Source organism: Rutilus rutilus (assembly GCF_951802725.1).
Source record: "Rutilus rutilus genome assembly, chromosome: 20".
Classification (NCBI taxonomy): domain Eukaryota; kingdom Metazoa; phylum Chordata; class Actinopteri; order Cypriniformes; family Leuciscidae; genus Rutilus; species Rutilus rutilus.
Window position 1 is genome coordinate 631588 of NC_140225.1, and position 18413 is coordinate 650000.

The 18413-nt window shown below is 43.8% G+C and overlaps 1 protein-coding gene across 1 annotated transcript; it reads left to right on the forward strand.

Annotated features, from left to right (window-relative positions):
- Nucleotides 1–564: 564 nt before the first annotated feature.
- Nucleotides 565–6444, forward strand: LOC311280193 (uncharacterized protein; the record flags this gene model as incomplete). The annotated part of the gene is made up of 4 exons (XM_084392167.1): nt 565–632; nt 2864–2922; nt 4517–4636; nt 6299–6444. Coding segments are annotated over 4 exons (393 nt in total), but the record flags the coding sequence as incomplete, so codon positions are not given.
- Nucleotides 6445–18413: the final 11969 nt, after the last annotated feature.

Here is an 18413-nt window from a genome sequence, read left to right on the forward strand (position 1 = left end):
AGTCCAAATATAAAAAAATTCTTACATCAAGATGCATTAATACATAAATATTATGTCTTGTTTTCTGGGGAAATAAATACAAATGAAGTGAGTTGTTGCTTAAAAAAAGCAAAATGATCTGCCAATGGAGTGAGAAAAATAATCCTGTTTCTGTTTGAATTAACATTAGTTTTCTCACCCGATTGGCAGATCATTTTGCTTGTTTTAAGCAACAACTCTCTTAATTTTGATTAACTCCCCTGAAAACAAGACGTAGCCTACAATCTCATGGCAGTTTACTCATCTAGTAAATGCATCTTGATTTAAGGATTTTTAGATATTTGGACTGGAAACAAGACAAAAATACTAAGTAAGAAAAGCAGTTTTGCAGTGTACCCAAGGGGTTAGTGCGTATCATATGCACGTAAAAACTCTTTTTTTGCGTTTAAATTGCACGATAAATACAATTCGTGCTGTAGATCTGCATTTTCATGAGATGGTGTTGGATATTCTGTGTTGTAGAGCCTGTATCTGGAGGGTAATGAGATCTGCGGGCTCCCGGAGCGCTTCTTCAGCAGTTTTCCGTCTCTGCTCTGGTTGGATGTGAGGAATAATCAGATCTCGGCTCTTCCGGCCGCTGTCGGACAGCACATGTGAGTCAAACCAGCGTTTTAAAGGGATAGTCCGTGTTAAATAGTTCCGTTCCACTGCGCTACTTTCCCATTGTTTTCAAATGTAAACACGCGCTTGTTAAAAAGGTTATATCTTTCTGTCCCTCTAGTGGTTAAACACAAAACTGCATGCATTTTGCAGAAGAACATTGTTTTGGTTGTGCTTCGGATGAATATGTCTCATAAAACATATAGGGCCCTATCTTTCACCCAGCGCAATTGACTTTGTACAGCGACGCATGTCTCATTCCTATTCTGCACCCGCGCACAGCGGACTTTTCCCTCCACAGACGCACGCCGGTAAATTAGGGAATGAACTTGCGCTCCCGGAGGCGGTTCAGGGAAAAGAGGAGGCGTGTTCCGGCGCAAACGTTCCCTGGTGCTATTTTGCAGTTTCAGAAAACAATTCTGTTATTCAGATGCTATTTTAAGGGCGCATGCTTGGCCATAATGTAGCGTGTGCACAACACACACACACTTTGATTCTCTCATCTACACAGAAGCAGCAGTTTTCATTTTTAGAAAACCATACATTATTACAAGGAACAATATTAACACACGAGGGAAATCATTGTTGTGTCCATGAAGATGTGGAAAAATAGGCATAAATCTAGCTTACACATTTACCCACATTATTATACGCCTGTTTAACCGAAGCTAATCTGTGTGTGTTTCTCCATCCCCAATGTCACTTCTCTGTGTTTTACGGCCCTGACGAGAACGTCGGTCTCCTCGGCTGTGAACCGCTCCAAATTCACCCCGCCTCCACTCACTCACTCAGCTCAGAGATCCACTGGTTGACGATCACACGTTGATCTGATTGGTTACAAGGTAGTTTGTGACGTCAGAAACACCAGCGATTTCAAAGCGTGTGTTTGAGACTGTCTTTGGTTCACTGCAGTTTTAAGGAGGAAATACTCAGCAATGGTGTCGACTTATGAATCTACACATGCTTTGTCTTAAAGCACATTAAAAACACCACATAGACACATAAACAACAGTAAAAGCTGGATTTTCACCACAGGGCGACTTTAACTTTGAAAAAGTTACACAGTGCAGCTTTAAAAGAAGTTCATCTTTTATAAACGCTCCTCGAGACGTTGCATTTTTCACCCTTTCCACTGTTTTCAGGTCAGGTCTACATTCAGGTCAGTAGAACGAACAAAAGCACAAAGTCTAGAGACGCGTTTTTTAAAAGTTGAACTTCTTTTAACTCGAGCGCTGCACTTTTAGAACGCCGTGTCACGAGCGAGACGCAACGGTTAAATAAATACATAAAGACAAAAAATATAACGATGATGATGTGAATGATTTTATCATGCAACAAGAGAGAGTGGGGTGATATGAAAGAAACGAGCACCGATATGAAGGAAATCATAGTCTCATTCCTCTTCCTCTGTTGTTTTGTCTCATTTTCCAGTATAAAGTTTATCTTATTTCAAGATACATTTATTTGAGAAGGAAAATTACTTACTAGTCGTTTTGTGAAAAGTGATCTTCCAATGAGGTCAGACAAATAATCGGTAACACTTTACTTAATGCATTAATTATGTCTTCTTATAATGCATTGTATGATCTCATGAATAATTATAACCACAGTTATAATACCTTCTGTCATGTCTTTAGAAAGTGAAGCATTGAAACACGACAAACAACCAATTTCAGATGTAACAAGGAATCTGCAAATATTATAATGCATTTTAACTTTGGTTACAATTATTTATTAAAAGATATACTGCATTATAACGTACATTATGAATATCTGTATTCTGCATTAAACATAAAGCCTTTAAATAAAGTGTTTCCATATGATCTTGTTGACTCCATTGGCAGATATTTGTTCTTGTTTTAAGCACAAACTCACTTCATTTTAATACATTTTTCAGAAAGCAAGACTTAATATCTTCAGTTATTTTGCTTCTTCTCCAGTAAATGTATCTTGATTTAGGGATGTTTAAATATTAGTGCTGGAAAACAGACAGAAACACTGAAGAAAAACTTCATTTTATTTGCAATGTGATCAATTTTACAGCTTTAGACACAAATATTAGATCACAGAATCATTGCATTTTCAGTGTAAAAATGCTCTTCTTCCTCAGTGTTTCTGTCTTGTTTTCCAGCACAAATGTCTAAACATTCCTAAATCAAGATTAGGGCATTAATTCTTAAGATATTAGATATTTGTGCATGTTTGATCAACTCTTGTGTTTAAGGTGCTTGAAGACGTTCCTCTTGGAGGGAAACCCGATCACAGCGCTTCCCCCGGAGCTGGGTACGTCACGTCACGTCTCCTTCATTTATACAGCGCTTTAACAGTATAGATGTTTCACAGCAGCTTTACAGTGATAACAGGAGATTACAGTAACAGAGATTAGGCTTTACAGCAGCTCTGGAATAAAATTATTGTCCAGATAAAGTTAGTTTTGATCGATTCACTTCCGTTGTAAAGATCATTAGTTATTAACTCAGGGGCCGCTAACACGACACCGTTCTCACAGGAAACAGAAACTTTTAATGTGTTCTGGCTGTTCATTAACACGACAGTGTCTGGAGCTCGAGAACACACACTGTGAAACAGGTTCAAGGTGCACTCTAAAAAATGCTGGGTTGTTTTAACTCAATTTTGGGTCAAATATGGACAAACCCAAACACTGGTCCAGTCCAAATATCAAACATTTTCTTAAATCAAGATCCATTTAATAGAGTAGTAAAATGCCATAAGATATAATGGGCCCTATCTCGCACCCAGCGCAATTGACATGTACAGCGACGCATGTTTCATTCCTATTTTGCACCCGACGTACAACAGACTTTTCCCTCCACAGACGCACGTCGGTAAATTAGGGAATGAACTTGCGCTCCCGGAGGCGGTTCAGGGAAAAGAGGAGGCGTGTTCCGGCGCAAACGTTCCCTTGTGCTATTTTGCAGTTTCAGAAAACAATTCCAGGAGAAACCTCGTCTAAAGTCAGTGGTGCGTTCAGATGCTATTTTAAGGGCGCATGCTTGGCCATAATGTAGCCTGTGCACAACACACACACACTTTGCTTCTCTCATCTACACAGAAGCAGCAGTTTTCATTTTTATAAAAACCATACATTATTACAAGGAACAATATTAACACACAAGGGAAATCATTGTGGTGTCCATGAAGATGTGAAATAATAGGCATAAATCTAGCTTACACATTTACCCAGATTATCATACGCCTGTTTAACCGAAGCTAATTTGTGTGTGTTTCTCCATCCCCAATGTCACTTCTCTGTGTTTTACGGCCCTGGCGAGAACGTCGGTCTCCTCGGCTGTGAACCGCTCCTGGCGTGCGTCTGGCAAATCCGCCGTTATAATAGCAAACCGCCATGGAACAAGCACACCTGCTCTTAAAGGGAATGTGAGATGCCGCTCTGATTGGTTTATTTCACGTTATGCCCAAACTACACCTATGAGTAATGAAGCTACTTCAGACCAACACATTTTAGATTTGTGAGATCCGCCCACAAAGTTACTTGCGTTTCGCGCTTGATACTTGCGTTTCAGATCGTTCAAATAGGGCCCTATGTCTTGTTTTCTGGGGAAATAAATACAAATGAAGTGAGTTGTTGCTTAAAAAAGCAAAATTGTCTACCAATGAGGTGAGAAAAATAATCCTGTTTCTGTTTGGATTAAGATTATTTTTCTTACCCGATTGGCAGATCATTTTGCTTTTTTTTAAGCATCAACTCACTTCATTTGTATTTATTTCTTGATTAAGATTTTTTTTATATTTGGACTGGAAACAAGACAAAAATACTAAGTAAGAAAAGCATTTTTTGCAGTGCGTGATGAAGATGAAGATGTGTGTGTGACGTGACTCTTCTCTTCTTCTACAGGGAATCTGATCTCACTGAAGGCTTTGAGTCTGAGGAACTGCCCGCTCACTTTCCCTCCTCGAGACGTTCTGGACCTCGGCCTGCCGAAGATCCTACAATACCTGCGATGTGCTCAACTAGGTGAAGGTGAAAACCACCTGTGTGTGTGTGTGTGTGTGTGTGCGTGTGTGCTTGCCATCTGTGGCTTTGGATAAAAAGCATGGCCTGCCTCAAAAATAGCTCCTTGCCCTGGTTCTGCCTGACGGGTGTGAGTCTCTGTTCCCTTGGAGACGCTGAGATTCTGGCGCTTCCAGTCCAGCGAAAACCATCAATAACCCTGTAGACACACTGCAAAAATACTCTTCTTACTTAGTGTTTTAGTCTTGTTTCCAGTCCAAATATAAAAAAATAATAATTTCAAGATGCATTTAGGTAAGTGAAATGCCATCAGATATTATGTCTTGTCTTCTTGGGAAATAAATAAAAATGTGCTTAAAACAAGCAAAATTATCTGCCAATGGAGTAAGAAAAATAATCTTAATTCAAACAAAAACAGGATTAAAAACAGGATTATTTTTCTCACCCCATTTGCAGATAATTTTGCTTGTTTTATGCAAAAACTCACTTAATTTTTATTTATTTCCCCAGAAGACAAGACATAATATCTTATGGCATTTTACTCATCTAGTATATGCATCTTGATTTAAGAATCTTTAGATATTTGGACTGGAAACAAGACAAAAATACTGAGTAAGAAGAGCATGTTTTGCAGTGTAGACTGACTCTAATTACACTAACGAGTGTTCAGCTCGTCTCTCATCTGATTATGCGTTATTATGGGGAACTTATGCTGAGATCTTAATGAGGCTGAAGATGAAAATCAAACGATCAGCAGGAACACTGGCCTAAAAACTGAAGTTTATTACATGATTTTCCTCTCTGGTCCTCTCTCCAATTCCACTAACTAAAACAATTTACTTATCGGTTTTAATCTCATACCTTTATTTTAGTATATCAATTAAAAAACGTTCAGTCATAACGTTTATTTATAATGTCATAATTTTGACTTTATCTCATAATTTTGATTTAGTATGTCATAATTTCGACATTTTATCATAATTTCAACTTTTTATCTCATAATTCTGACTGTTGTAATTTCAACATTTTGTAATAATTTTGATTGTGTCATAATTTTGACTTTAAATCTCATTATTTCAATTTAGTATGTCATAATTTAACATTTTTATCTCAATTTCAGTTTATCTCATAATTGACTTTAATCTCATAATGTTGTCATCATTTTGACTTTTCATCTCATAATTAAGAGACTAATATTAAAACATCTTAATTATTCAAAAATTGTGTATTTTGTAAAAAAAAATAAAAAACTTTATTATAGTGTCAGTTTTAGTTAACATTAACAACACTGGATTGAAACCATTTGAAACGTTGAAAAATATTAAGAGTTTTAAGTGTGAGAAGTCATTTAGTGATCAAAGCACTAGTAATTAGATATTTGCATCTGATTTAAGAATGTTTTGATATTTGTGCTGGAAAACCAGACAGAAACACTGAGGCAGAAGAAGATTCTAGTGTAATACTGATGAGTGACATAACAAAAACCACTAATAAATGAAGTTTTCATGTTAAAAGTAAGCTGAGCGTGACCTCGATGCTCATGTTTGATTATAATCTCGTCTCGTGTGTGTGTGTGTGTGTGTGTGTGTGTGTGTGTGTGTGTGTGTGTGTGTGTGTGTGTGTGTGTGTGTGTGTGTGTGTGTGTGTGTGTGTGTGTGTGTTCAGAATCAGAGGTGGACAAGCTGTGTTTCTCTAGTCTGGACGTGTGTGAGGAGGACGATCCCGATATCCAGAACTTCCAGGAGCTTCGGCACAGGATCATCCTGATGGAGAGGAATGAATTACACACACACACCAGAAGCAGGTACTGACACACACACACCTGAAGCAGGTACTGACACACACCAGAAGCAGGCACTGACACACACACACCTGAAGCAGGTACTGACACACACCAGAAGCAGGTACTGACACACACCTGAAGCAGGTACTGACACACACCTGAAGCAGGTACTGACACACACCTGAAGCAGGTACTGACACACACCAGAAGCAGGCACTGACACACACCAGAAGCAGGTACTGACACACACCAGAAGCAGGTACTGACACACACCTGAAGCAGGTACTGACACACACCAGAAGCAGGCACTGACACACACCAGAAGCAGGTACTGACACACACCTGAAGCAGGTACTGACACACACCAGAAGCAGGCACTGACACACACCAGAAGCAGGTACTGACACACACCAGAAGCAGGTACTGACACACACCTGAAGCAGGTACTGACACACACCAGAAGCAGGCACTGACACACACCTGAAGCAGGCACTGACACACACCTGAAGCAGGTACTGACACACACCAGAAGCAGGCACTGACACACACCTGAAGCAGGTACTGACACACACCAGAAGCAGGTACTGACACACACCTGAAGCAGGTACTGACACACACCAGAAGCAGGTACTGACACACACCTGAAGCAGGTACTGACACACACCAGAAGCAGGCACTGACACACACCTGAAGCAGGTACTGACACACACCTGAAGCAGGCACTGACACACACCAGAAGCAGGTACTGACACACACCTGAAGCAGGTACTGACACACACCTGAAGCAGGTACTGACACACACCAGAAGCAGGTACTGACACACACCAGAAGCAGGTACTGACACACACCAGAAGCAGGCACTGACACACATCAGAAGCAGGTACTGACACACACCAGAAGCAGGCACTGACACACACCTGAAGCAGGCACTGACACACACCTGAAGCAGGTACTGACACACACCTGAAGCAGGTACTGACACACACCAGAAGCAGGCACTGACACACACCTGAAGCAGGTACTGACACACACCTGAAGCAGGCACTGACACACACCTGAAGCAGGTACTGACACACACCTGAAGCAGGTACTGACACACACCAGAAGCAGGCACTGACACACACCTGAAGCAGGTACTGACACACACCAGAAGCAGGTACTGACACACACCAGAAGCAGGTACTGACACACACCTGAAGCAGGTACTGACACACACCAGAAGCAGGTACTGACACACACCAGAAGCAGGTACTGACACACACCTGAAGCAGGTACTGACACACACCTGAAGCAGGTACTGACACACACCAGAAGCAGGTACTGACACACACCTGAAGCAGGTACTGACACACACCTGAAGCAGGTACTGACACACACCAGAAGCAGGTACTGGCACACACCAGAAGCAGGCACTGACACACACCAGAAGCAGGCACTGACACACACCAGAAGCAGGCACTGACACACACCAGAAGCAGGTACTGACACACACCTGAAGCAGGTACTGACACACACCTGAAGCAGGTACTGACACACACCTGCACTGACACACACCTGAAGCAGGCACTGACACACACCTGAAGCAGGTACTGACACACACCAGAAGCAGGCACTGACACACACCTGAAGCAGGTACTGACACACACCAGAAGCAGGTACTGACACACACCTGAAGCAGGTACTGACACACACCAGAAGCAGGCACTGACACACACCAGAAGCAGGTACTGACACACACCTGAAGCAGGCACTGACACACACCAGAAGCAGGCACTGACACACACCTGAAGCAGGCACTGACACACACCTGAAGCAGGTACTGACACACACCAGAAGCAGGCACTGACACACACCTGAAGCAGGTACTGACACACACCAGAAGCAGGTACTGACACACACCTGAAGCAGGTACTGACACACACCAGAAGCAGGCACTGACACACACCTGAAGCAGGTACTGACACACACCTGAAGCAGGTACTGACACACACCAGAAGCAGGCACTGACACACACCAGAAGCAGGTACTGACACACACCTGAAGCAGGCACTGACACACACCTGAAGCAGGCACTGACACACACCTGAAGCAGGCACTGACACACACCAGAAGCAGGCACTGACACACACCAGAAGCAGGTACTGACACACACCTGAAGCAGGCACTGACACACACCAGAAGCAGGTACTGACACACACCTGAAGCAGGTACTGACACACACCTGAAGCAGGCACTGACACACACCTGAAGCAGGTACTGACACACACCAGAAGCAGGTACTGACACACACCAGAAGCAGGCACTGACACACACCTGAAGCAGGTACTGACACACACCAGAAGCAGGCACTGACACACACCAGAAGCAGGTACTGACACACACCTGAAGCAGGTACTGACACACACCTGAAGCAGGCACTGACACACACCTGAAGCAGGTACTGACACACACCAGAAGCAGGCACTGACACACACCTGAAGCAGGTACTGACACACACCAGAAGCAGGTACTGACACACACCTGAAGCAGGCACTGACACACACCTGAAGCAGGTACTGACACACACCTGAAGCAGGCACTGACACACACCTGAAGCAGGTACTGACACACACCAGAAGCAGGCACTGACACACACCTGAAGCAGGTACTGACACACACCAGAAGCAGGCACTGACACACACCTGAAGCAGGTACTGACACACACCAGAAGCAGGTACTGACACACACCTGAAGCAGGTACTGACACACACCTGAAGCAGGTACTGACACACACCAGAAGCAGGTACTGACACACACCTGAAGCAGGTACTGACACACACCAGAAGCAGGTACTGACACACACCTGAAGCAGGTACTGACACACACCAGAAGCAGGCACTGACACACACCTGAAGCAGGTACTGGCACACACCAGAAGCAGGTAGTGACACACACCTGAAGCAGGCACTGACACACACCAGAAGCAGGCACTGACACACACCTGAAGCAGGTACTGACACACACCAGAAGCAGGTACTGGCACACACCAGAAGCAGGTAGTGACACACACCTGAAGCAGGCACTGACACACACCAGAAGCAGGCACTGACACACACCTGAAGCAGGTACTGGCACACACCAGAAGCAGGCACTGACACACACCTGAAGCAGGCACTGACACACACCTGAAGCAGGTACTGACACACACCAGAAGCAGGTACTGACACACACCAGAAGCAGGTACTGACACACACCAGAAGCAGGTACTGACACACACCAGAAGCAGGTACTGACACACACCAGAAGCAGGTACTGACACACACCTGAAGCAGGTACTGACACACACCTGAAGCAGGTACTGACACACACCAGAAGCAGGTACTGGCACACACCAGAAGCAGGTACTGACACACACCAGAAGCAGGCACTGACACACACCAGAAGCAGGCACTGACACACACCAGAAGCAGGCACTGACACACACCTGAAGCAGGTACTGACACACACCTGAAGCAGGTACTGACACACACCTGAAGCAGGCACTGACACACACCTGAAGCAGGCACTGACACACACCTGAAGCAGGTACTGACACACACCAGAAGCAGGCACTGACACACACCTGAAGCAGGTACTGACACACACCAGAAGCAGGTACTGACACACACCTGAAGCAGGTACTGACACACACCAGAAGCAGGCACTGACACACACCAGAAGCAGGTACTGACACACACCTGAAGCAGGCACTGACACACACCAGAAGCAGGCACTGACACACACCTGAAGCAGGCACTGACACACACCTGAAGCAGGTACTGACACACACCAGAAGCAGGCACTGACACACACCTGAAGCAGGTACTGACACACACCAGAAGCAGGTACTGACACACACCTGAAGCAGGTACTGACACACACCAGAAGCAGGCACTGACACACACCTGAAGCAGGTACTGACACACACCTGAAGCAGGTACTGACACACACCAGAAGCAGGCACTGACACACACCAGAAGCAGGTACTGACACACACCTGAAGCAGGCACTGACACACACCTGAAGCAGGCACTGACACACACCTGAAGCAGGCACTGACACACACCAGAAGCAGGCACTGACACACACCAGAAGCAGGTACTGACACACACCTGAAGCAGGCACTGACACACACCAGAAGCAGGTACTGACACACACCTGAAGCAGGTACTGACACACACCTGAAGCAGGCACTGACACACACCTGAAGCAGGTACTGACACACACCAGAAGCAGGTACTGACACACACCAGAAGCAGGCACTGACACACACCTGAAGCAGGTACTGACACACACCAGAAGCAGGCACTGACACACACCAGAAGCAGGTACTGACACACACCTGAAGCAGGTACTGACACACACCTGAAGCAGGCACTGACACACACCTGAAGCAGGTACTGACACACACCAGAAGCAGGCACTGACACACACCTGAAGCAGGTACTGACACACACCAGAAGCAGGTACTGACACACACCTGAAGCAGGCACTGACACACACCTGAAGCAGGTACTGACACACACCTGAAGCAGGCACTGACACACACCTGAAGCAGGTACTGACACACACCAGAAGCAGGCACTGACACACACCTGAAGCAGGTACTGACACACACCAGAAGCAGGCACTGACACACACCTGAAGCAGGTACTGACACACACCAGAAGCAGGTACTGACACACACCTGAAGCAGGTACTGACACACACCTGAAGCAGGTACTGACACACACCAGAAGCAGGTACTGACACACACCTGAAGCAGGTACTGACACACACCAGAAGCAGGTACTGACACACACCTGAAGCAGGTACTGACACACACCAGAAGCAGGCACTGACACACACCTGAAGCAGGTACTGGCACACACCAGAAGCAGGTAGTGACACACACCTGAAGCAGGCACTGACACACACCAGAAGCAGGCACTGACACACACCTGAAGCAGGTACTGACACACACCAGAAGCAGGTACTGGCACACACCAGAAGCAGGTAGTGACACACACCTGAAGCAGGCACTGACACACACCAGAAGCAGGCACTGACACACACCTGAAGCAGGTACTGGCACACACCAGAAGCAGGCACTGACACACACCTGAAGCAGGCACTGACACACACCTGAAGCAGGTACTGACACACACCAGAAGCAGGTACTGACACACACCAGAAGCAGGTACTGACACACACCAGAAGCAGGTACTGACACACACCAGAAGCAGGTACTGACACACACCTGAAGCAGGTACTGACACACACCTGAAGCAGGTACTGACACACACCTGAAGCAGGTACTGACACACACCAGAAGCAGGTACTGACACACACCTGAAGCAGGCACTGACACACACCAGAAGCAGGTACTGACACACACCTGAAGCAGGTACTGACACACACCTGAAGCAGGTACTGACACACACCTGAAGCAGGTACTGACACACACCAGAAGCAGGTACTGACACACACCAGAAGCAGGTACTGACACACACCTGAAGCAGGCACTGACACACACCTGAAGCAGGCACTGACACACACCAGAAGCAGGTACTGACACACACACCTGAAGCAGGCACTGACACACACCTGAAGCAGGTACTGACACACACACCTGAAGCAGGCACTGACACACACCTGAAGCAGGTACTGACACACACACCTGAAGCAGGTACTGACACACACCTGAAGCAGGCACTGACACACACCTGAAGCAGGTACTGACACACACCTGAAGCAGGCACTGACACACACCTGAAGCAGGCACTGACACACACCAGAAGCAGGTACTGACACACACCTGAAGCAGGCACTGACACACACCTGAAGCAGGTACTGACACACACACCTGAAGCAGATACTGACACACACCAGAAGCAGGTACTGACACACACCTGAAGCAGGCACTGACACACACCAGAAGCAGGTACTGACACACACCTGAAGCAGGTACTGACACACACCAGAAGCAGGTACTGACACACACCTGAAGCAGGTACTGACACACACCAGAAGCAGGTACTGACACACACCAGAAGCAGGTACTGACACACACCTGAAGCAGGCACTGACACACACCAGAAGCAGGTACTGACACACACCTGAAGCAGGTACTGACACACACCTGAAGCAGGTACTGACACACACCTGAAGCAGGTACTGACACACACCAGAAGCAGGTACTGACACACACCAGAAGCAGGTACTGACACACACCTGAAGCAGGCACTGACACACACCAGAAGCAGGTACTGACACACACACCTGAAGCAGGCACTGACACACACCTGAAGCAGGTACTGACACACACACCTGAAGCAGGTACTGACACACACCTGAAGCAGGTACTGACACACACCTGAAGCAGGCACTGACACACACCTGAAGCAGGCACTGACACACACCAGAAGCAGGTACTGACACACACCTGAAGCAGGCACTGACACACACCTGAAGCAGGTACTGACACACACACCTGAAGCAGGTACTGACACACACCAGAAGCAGGTACTGACACACACCTGAAGCAGGCACTGACACACACCAGAAGCAGGTACTGACACACACCTGAAGCAGGTACTGACACACACCAGAAGCAGGTACTGACACACACCTGAAGCAGGTACTGACACACACCAGAAGCAGGTACTGACACACACACCTGAAGCAGGCACTGACACACACCAGAAGCAGGCACTGACACACACCTGAAGCAGGTACTGACACACACCTGAAGCAGGTACTGACACACACCTGAAGCAGGTACTGACACACACCAGAAGCAGGTACTGACACACACCAGAAGCAGGTACTGACACACACCTGAAGCAGGCACTGACACACACCTGAAGCAGGCACTGACACACACCAGAAGCAGGTACTGACACACACACGTGAAGCAGGCACTGACACACACCTGAAGCAGGCACTGACACACACACCTGAAGCAGGTACTGACACACACCTGAAGCAGGCACTGACACACACCTGAAGCAGGCACTGACACACACCAGAAGCAGGTACTGACACACACCTGAAGCAGGCACTGACACACACCTGAAGCAGGTACTGACACACACACCTGAAGCAGGTACTGACACACACCAGAAGCAGGTACTGACACACACCTGAAGCAGGCACTGACACACACCAGAAGCAGGTACTGACACACACCTGAAGCAGGTACTGACACACACCAGAAGCAGGTACTGACACACACCTGAAGCAGGTACTGACACACACCAGAAGCAGGTACTGACACACACACCTGAAGCAGGCACTGACACACACCAGAAGCAGGCACTGACACACACCTGAAGCAGGTACTGACACACACCAGAAGCAGGTACTGACACACACCAGAAGCAGGTACTGACACACACCTGAAGCAGGCACTGACACACACCTGAAGCAGGCACTGACACACACCAGAAGCAGGTACTGACACACACACCTGAAGCAGGCACTGACACACACCTGAAGCAGGCACTGACACACACACCTGAAGCAGGTACTGACACACACCAGAAGCAGGTACTGACACACACACCTGAAGCAGGCACTGACACACACCTGAAGCAGGCACTGACACACACACCTGAAGCAGGCACTGACACACACCTGAAGCAGGTACTGACACACACACCTGAAGCAGGTACTGACACACACCTGAAGCAGGTACTGACACACACCTGAAGCAGGCACTGACACACACCTGAAGCAGGCACTGACACACACCAGAAGCAGGTACTGACACACACCTGAAGCAGGCACTGACACACACCTGAAGCAGGTACTGACACACACACCTGAAGCAGGTACTGACACACACCAGAAGCAGGTACTGACACACACCTGAAGCAGGCACTGACACACACCAGAAGCAGGTACTGACACACACCTGAAGCAGGTACTGACACACACCAGAAGCAGGTACTGACACACACCTGAAGCAGGTACTGACACACACCAGAAGCAGGTACTGACACACACCAGAAGCAGGTACTGACACACACCAGAAGCAGGTACTGACAACGTACACTTGTTTATTGTCTTTTCGACCGCTTCCGAACTGTGAGACGCAGCCGAGCGCACACACCTAAAGCACGCGCACTGAAACCAGCTGTCACTAAACTCTTACAAAAACTTTCCTTTTCCTTTAATCCTCCCATGTCTGGCTATGGGCTAAGAAAAATAATCCTAATCCAATCAGAAACAAGAAAAATAATCCTAATCCAAACAGAAACAAGATTATTTTTCTCACCCCATTGGCTGATCATTTTGCTTGTTTTAAGCAACAACTCACTTAATATTGATTTATTTCCCCAGAAAACAAGACATAATATCTTATGGCATTTTACTCATCTAGTAAATGCTTCTTGATTTAAGAAATGTTTGATATTTGGACTGGAAACAAGACAGAAATACTGAGTAAGAAGAGCATGTTTTGCAGTGAGGGTTCAGCGCACCACCGTTTGTTTCACAGCCCTGATTTTATTAGAACGAGAAACTGCAGATGCTTTATTAGATTCTGCTGCTTATTAAACTTCATACAGGTCTGTGTCTGGGAACACAACTGTATATTCATATCAATCTATCACTACAATTTATATTGAGAGTATTGCAGTTTGAGTGAAATGGGAACAAAACCTGCAGATCATGTTCTGAAGAACATCTGAAAGAGTCACATGATCAACGACACATCATTTACATAAAATATGCTTCTTTTTTTTTACAAAAGCAGTCCGTCAATATCTGTAATGTACAATGCCAGGATTATTAGACATCTGACATTTGATTAGTCGTGAGAAATAAGATTTCTTCTTTTATTTTACATCAGAATTGTTCCCAGTTTTAATTTGGTATAAGGATTCAATTTGATTTATTAATTAATATTATTTATATACTGTTATAGCATTTATTAATCATTTCACACAAAGAAGCATGAAGTCACTTCATTTCTGATGCATTTGAATATATATTTGATGTAAGAATGTTTATATTTGTGGAGATTATGTACGGCTGTATTCTTGGTGTTTCTGAGGCCCGTTCTTCATGTGTGTGTGTGTGTGTGTGTGTGTGTGTGTGTGTGTGTGTGTGTGTGTTAATGTGTGTTTTAGAGTCCAGCATCTGCTAAACGATCAGAGAAATCAGCCCAGAGTCACACAGAAAGATCTGGAAGAAGAAGAGACCAGGTTCACATTCACATCTTTACCTTCATCTGGAAGATAAAAGCATTTGATGTGCAGTGAAAACAGACTACACAAATGTATTCAAAATGCTCATGAAAAATTAAAAAATTATCGTTTTTAATGCAAAACAGCTAACATTATAAATGGACCTTCAGGGGAAAATGAATTATAATAAAATGTTGCATGAAATGAACACTTTAAATATCATTTAAATGTATTTATAAATAGATGAGTGTTATATAATTGAGTGTTACATAATGTGATATGGAAACTGTAAGAGTCTTATTGTGTTCTGGCACTGAAAACACTGTCAAATGTTTTTTGTTGAGTTTGAATTCTTTCAGAAGTGAGTTTGTGCTTAAAACAAGACCAATATCTGCCAATGGAGTCAGAAAAATAAACTTTATCCAAAGGGAAAATATAATAAGATATTTGTTACTGTTTAAAGCACAAACTCACTTCATTTTGATGCATTTTTCATATAATTTTGCTTCTTCTCCAGTAATGGTGATGTCATCAAACAATAATGACTAACAAAAATTATTTATAAAAATAATCCTACTGCCGTGTCATTGGTCAGTCAAACAGATAGCCCCGCCCCCAAACTCGTGTGATTGGCTGAGCAGAATCTGACAGATTCTCAGGGTCCTGAAAGTGTCACAGTGTTTCACTCTTCCGGAAGTCAAACTATCAATGCAAATGACAAGAACGCAGTTTTAATATCACAGCATTGCATACAACAACTCACAAAACTAAAAGCAACAGGCTTCAGTGTCTGTGAGGAGAACACGTGACCCAGTGTTGATTTCTCAAGGTTCAGGGTTTGAAGCATAGGTTTGAAGACCTCCACATCTTCAGAGACACGTGATTGATGGAGTTCAGGAGCAACTGTGTGTTTGTACTGACATCATGTGGTTAGTTGAGGAACTACAGCCAGTGTTGAGCTTTACTTTCCCCGTAGAAGCTTTGTTTCTCCTGCGCAAATCATATAAATACATCTTTTTATCTCACAATTCTAACCCTTATTTCTCAATCATTCAGAATTGTGAGATATAAACTTTGCAATTGTGAGAGAAAAAGTCAAATTGTGAGATAGATGCAATTTTTTATTCCGTGACGGACACGAGCTTCCGTAAGTTCTAGAACAACGTCACAGATAAAGTGAGGTTTAAGGCTTATGTAAACCTAATGTAATCACTTTCTAAAGTCAAGTGAAAAAGTTTTGTTTTTTTCATCTTAACATTGTATTTTATGACAGTTAAGCTCCCAATCAAGTGTCATTCTCATGATGACTGTAAAACAAAGAAATATATGAAAACATTACAGTTTAACCCTCTGGTGTTCCTTGTGTGGCTCTCAGTGAAATTAATGTAATATATTATAGTTCGATAATGATTCTTTATTTAATATTTTGTATTTTTAGGGAACTTTATGCTACTCAACTATATTTATTAAATAGTTATGATCCATTTATTACCACTTTTTGAACATAGACCTGAAAAGGGAATTAAACTGGTAAATATTGAATCTTTGGCTCACCGACTGAAGAAAGATGACACTTGGCAGATCATTGCTTAAGTGAAAAAAGTTATAGAAGTTTAAGTTTATTATTATGAAAAATGCTATTTTCACATTTTATATGAAACGTATATTTTCCAAAAAAATTATATTTTTTAAAATTTGTGTTGTGTTTCCAAATTTGAAGTTGATATCTGAAGAAATGAGCTTTCAGTGAGATGTTGTATGGCCACGGTATCAAATACACAGTTTCAAAGCGGCTTCTATAGAAAATCATGATGTTAATTTTTGATGATAATATACATACATTTTGTGATGATATAAACAATCAAGGAGTTGAGATTTACTCTATAGTATCACTTTGTCATGCAGATAAAGTACTTTTCCGACTTCATAAAGAAGCATAATTCAGCAAAGCAGTGAAAATATGAACAGATCTCGCAGTGAAACTACTCATCGATTAGATTCAGCTGTCAACCTTTCTGTCAAACCCTCGCGTGTTTGTTTATAACATGGCTAATTCAGTCATATTTTCAGCTCTTAATAGAGTACTAGATGTAAAGCAATAGTCATGATAAGGTCTGATTGGTTAACATTAGTGAACTGTTTTAGTTATCATCAACTGAGCAACACTTCTACAGCATTTATTAATCTCACTGTTAATTTTAACATTAATTTTATATCTGTTAATATTATTTAATGGACCTGAGCTGACGTGAACTTACAATGAACAACTGTATTTGTATTAACTAACATTAACAAAGATGAATAGGCTACTGTAACAACTGTAACGTTAATGGGATGTTACTGTAACGTCTTCCCAGGATTGTATCATTCTGCAGATTTGCTCATTAACAGAAGTGACAGAAATGACAGAGTTTAAGTGTGGAAAACATCCGGTGTGTGTGGATAGTTGATATATAATGTGTGCATGAATCAACATCCAGACTTCAGATCAGTCAAATCTGATCATTTAATAAAGGAAAGCCTATATTTATTGAATAAACAGATCAAACCACAGAAACACAATCAGCCTTCAGATTACTGTAGTTTCCTTTAGATTAATGTAGTTTACTTCAGATTACTGTAGTTTCCTTCAATTACTGTAGTTTACTTCAGATTACTGTAGTTTCCTTTAGATTAATGTAGTTTACTTCAGATTACTGTAGTTTCCTTCAATTACTGTAGTTTACTTCAGATTACTGTAGTTTCCTTCAGATTACTGTAGTTTCCTTCAGATTACTGTAGTTTCCTTCAATTACTGTAGTTTACT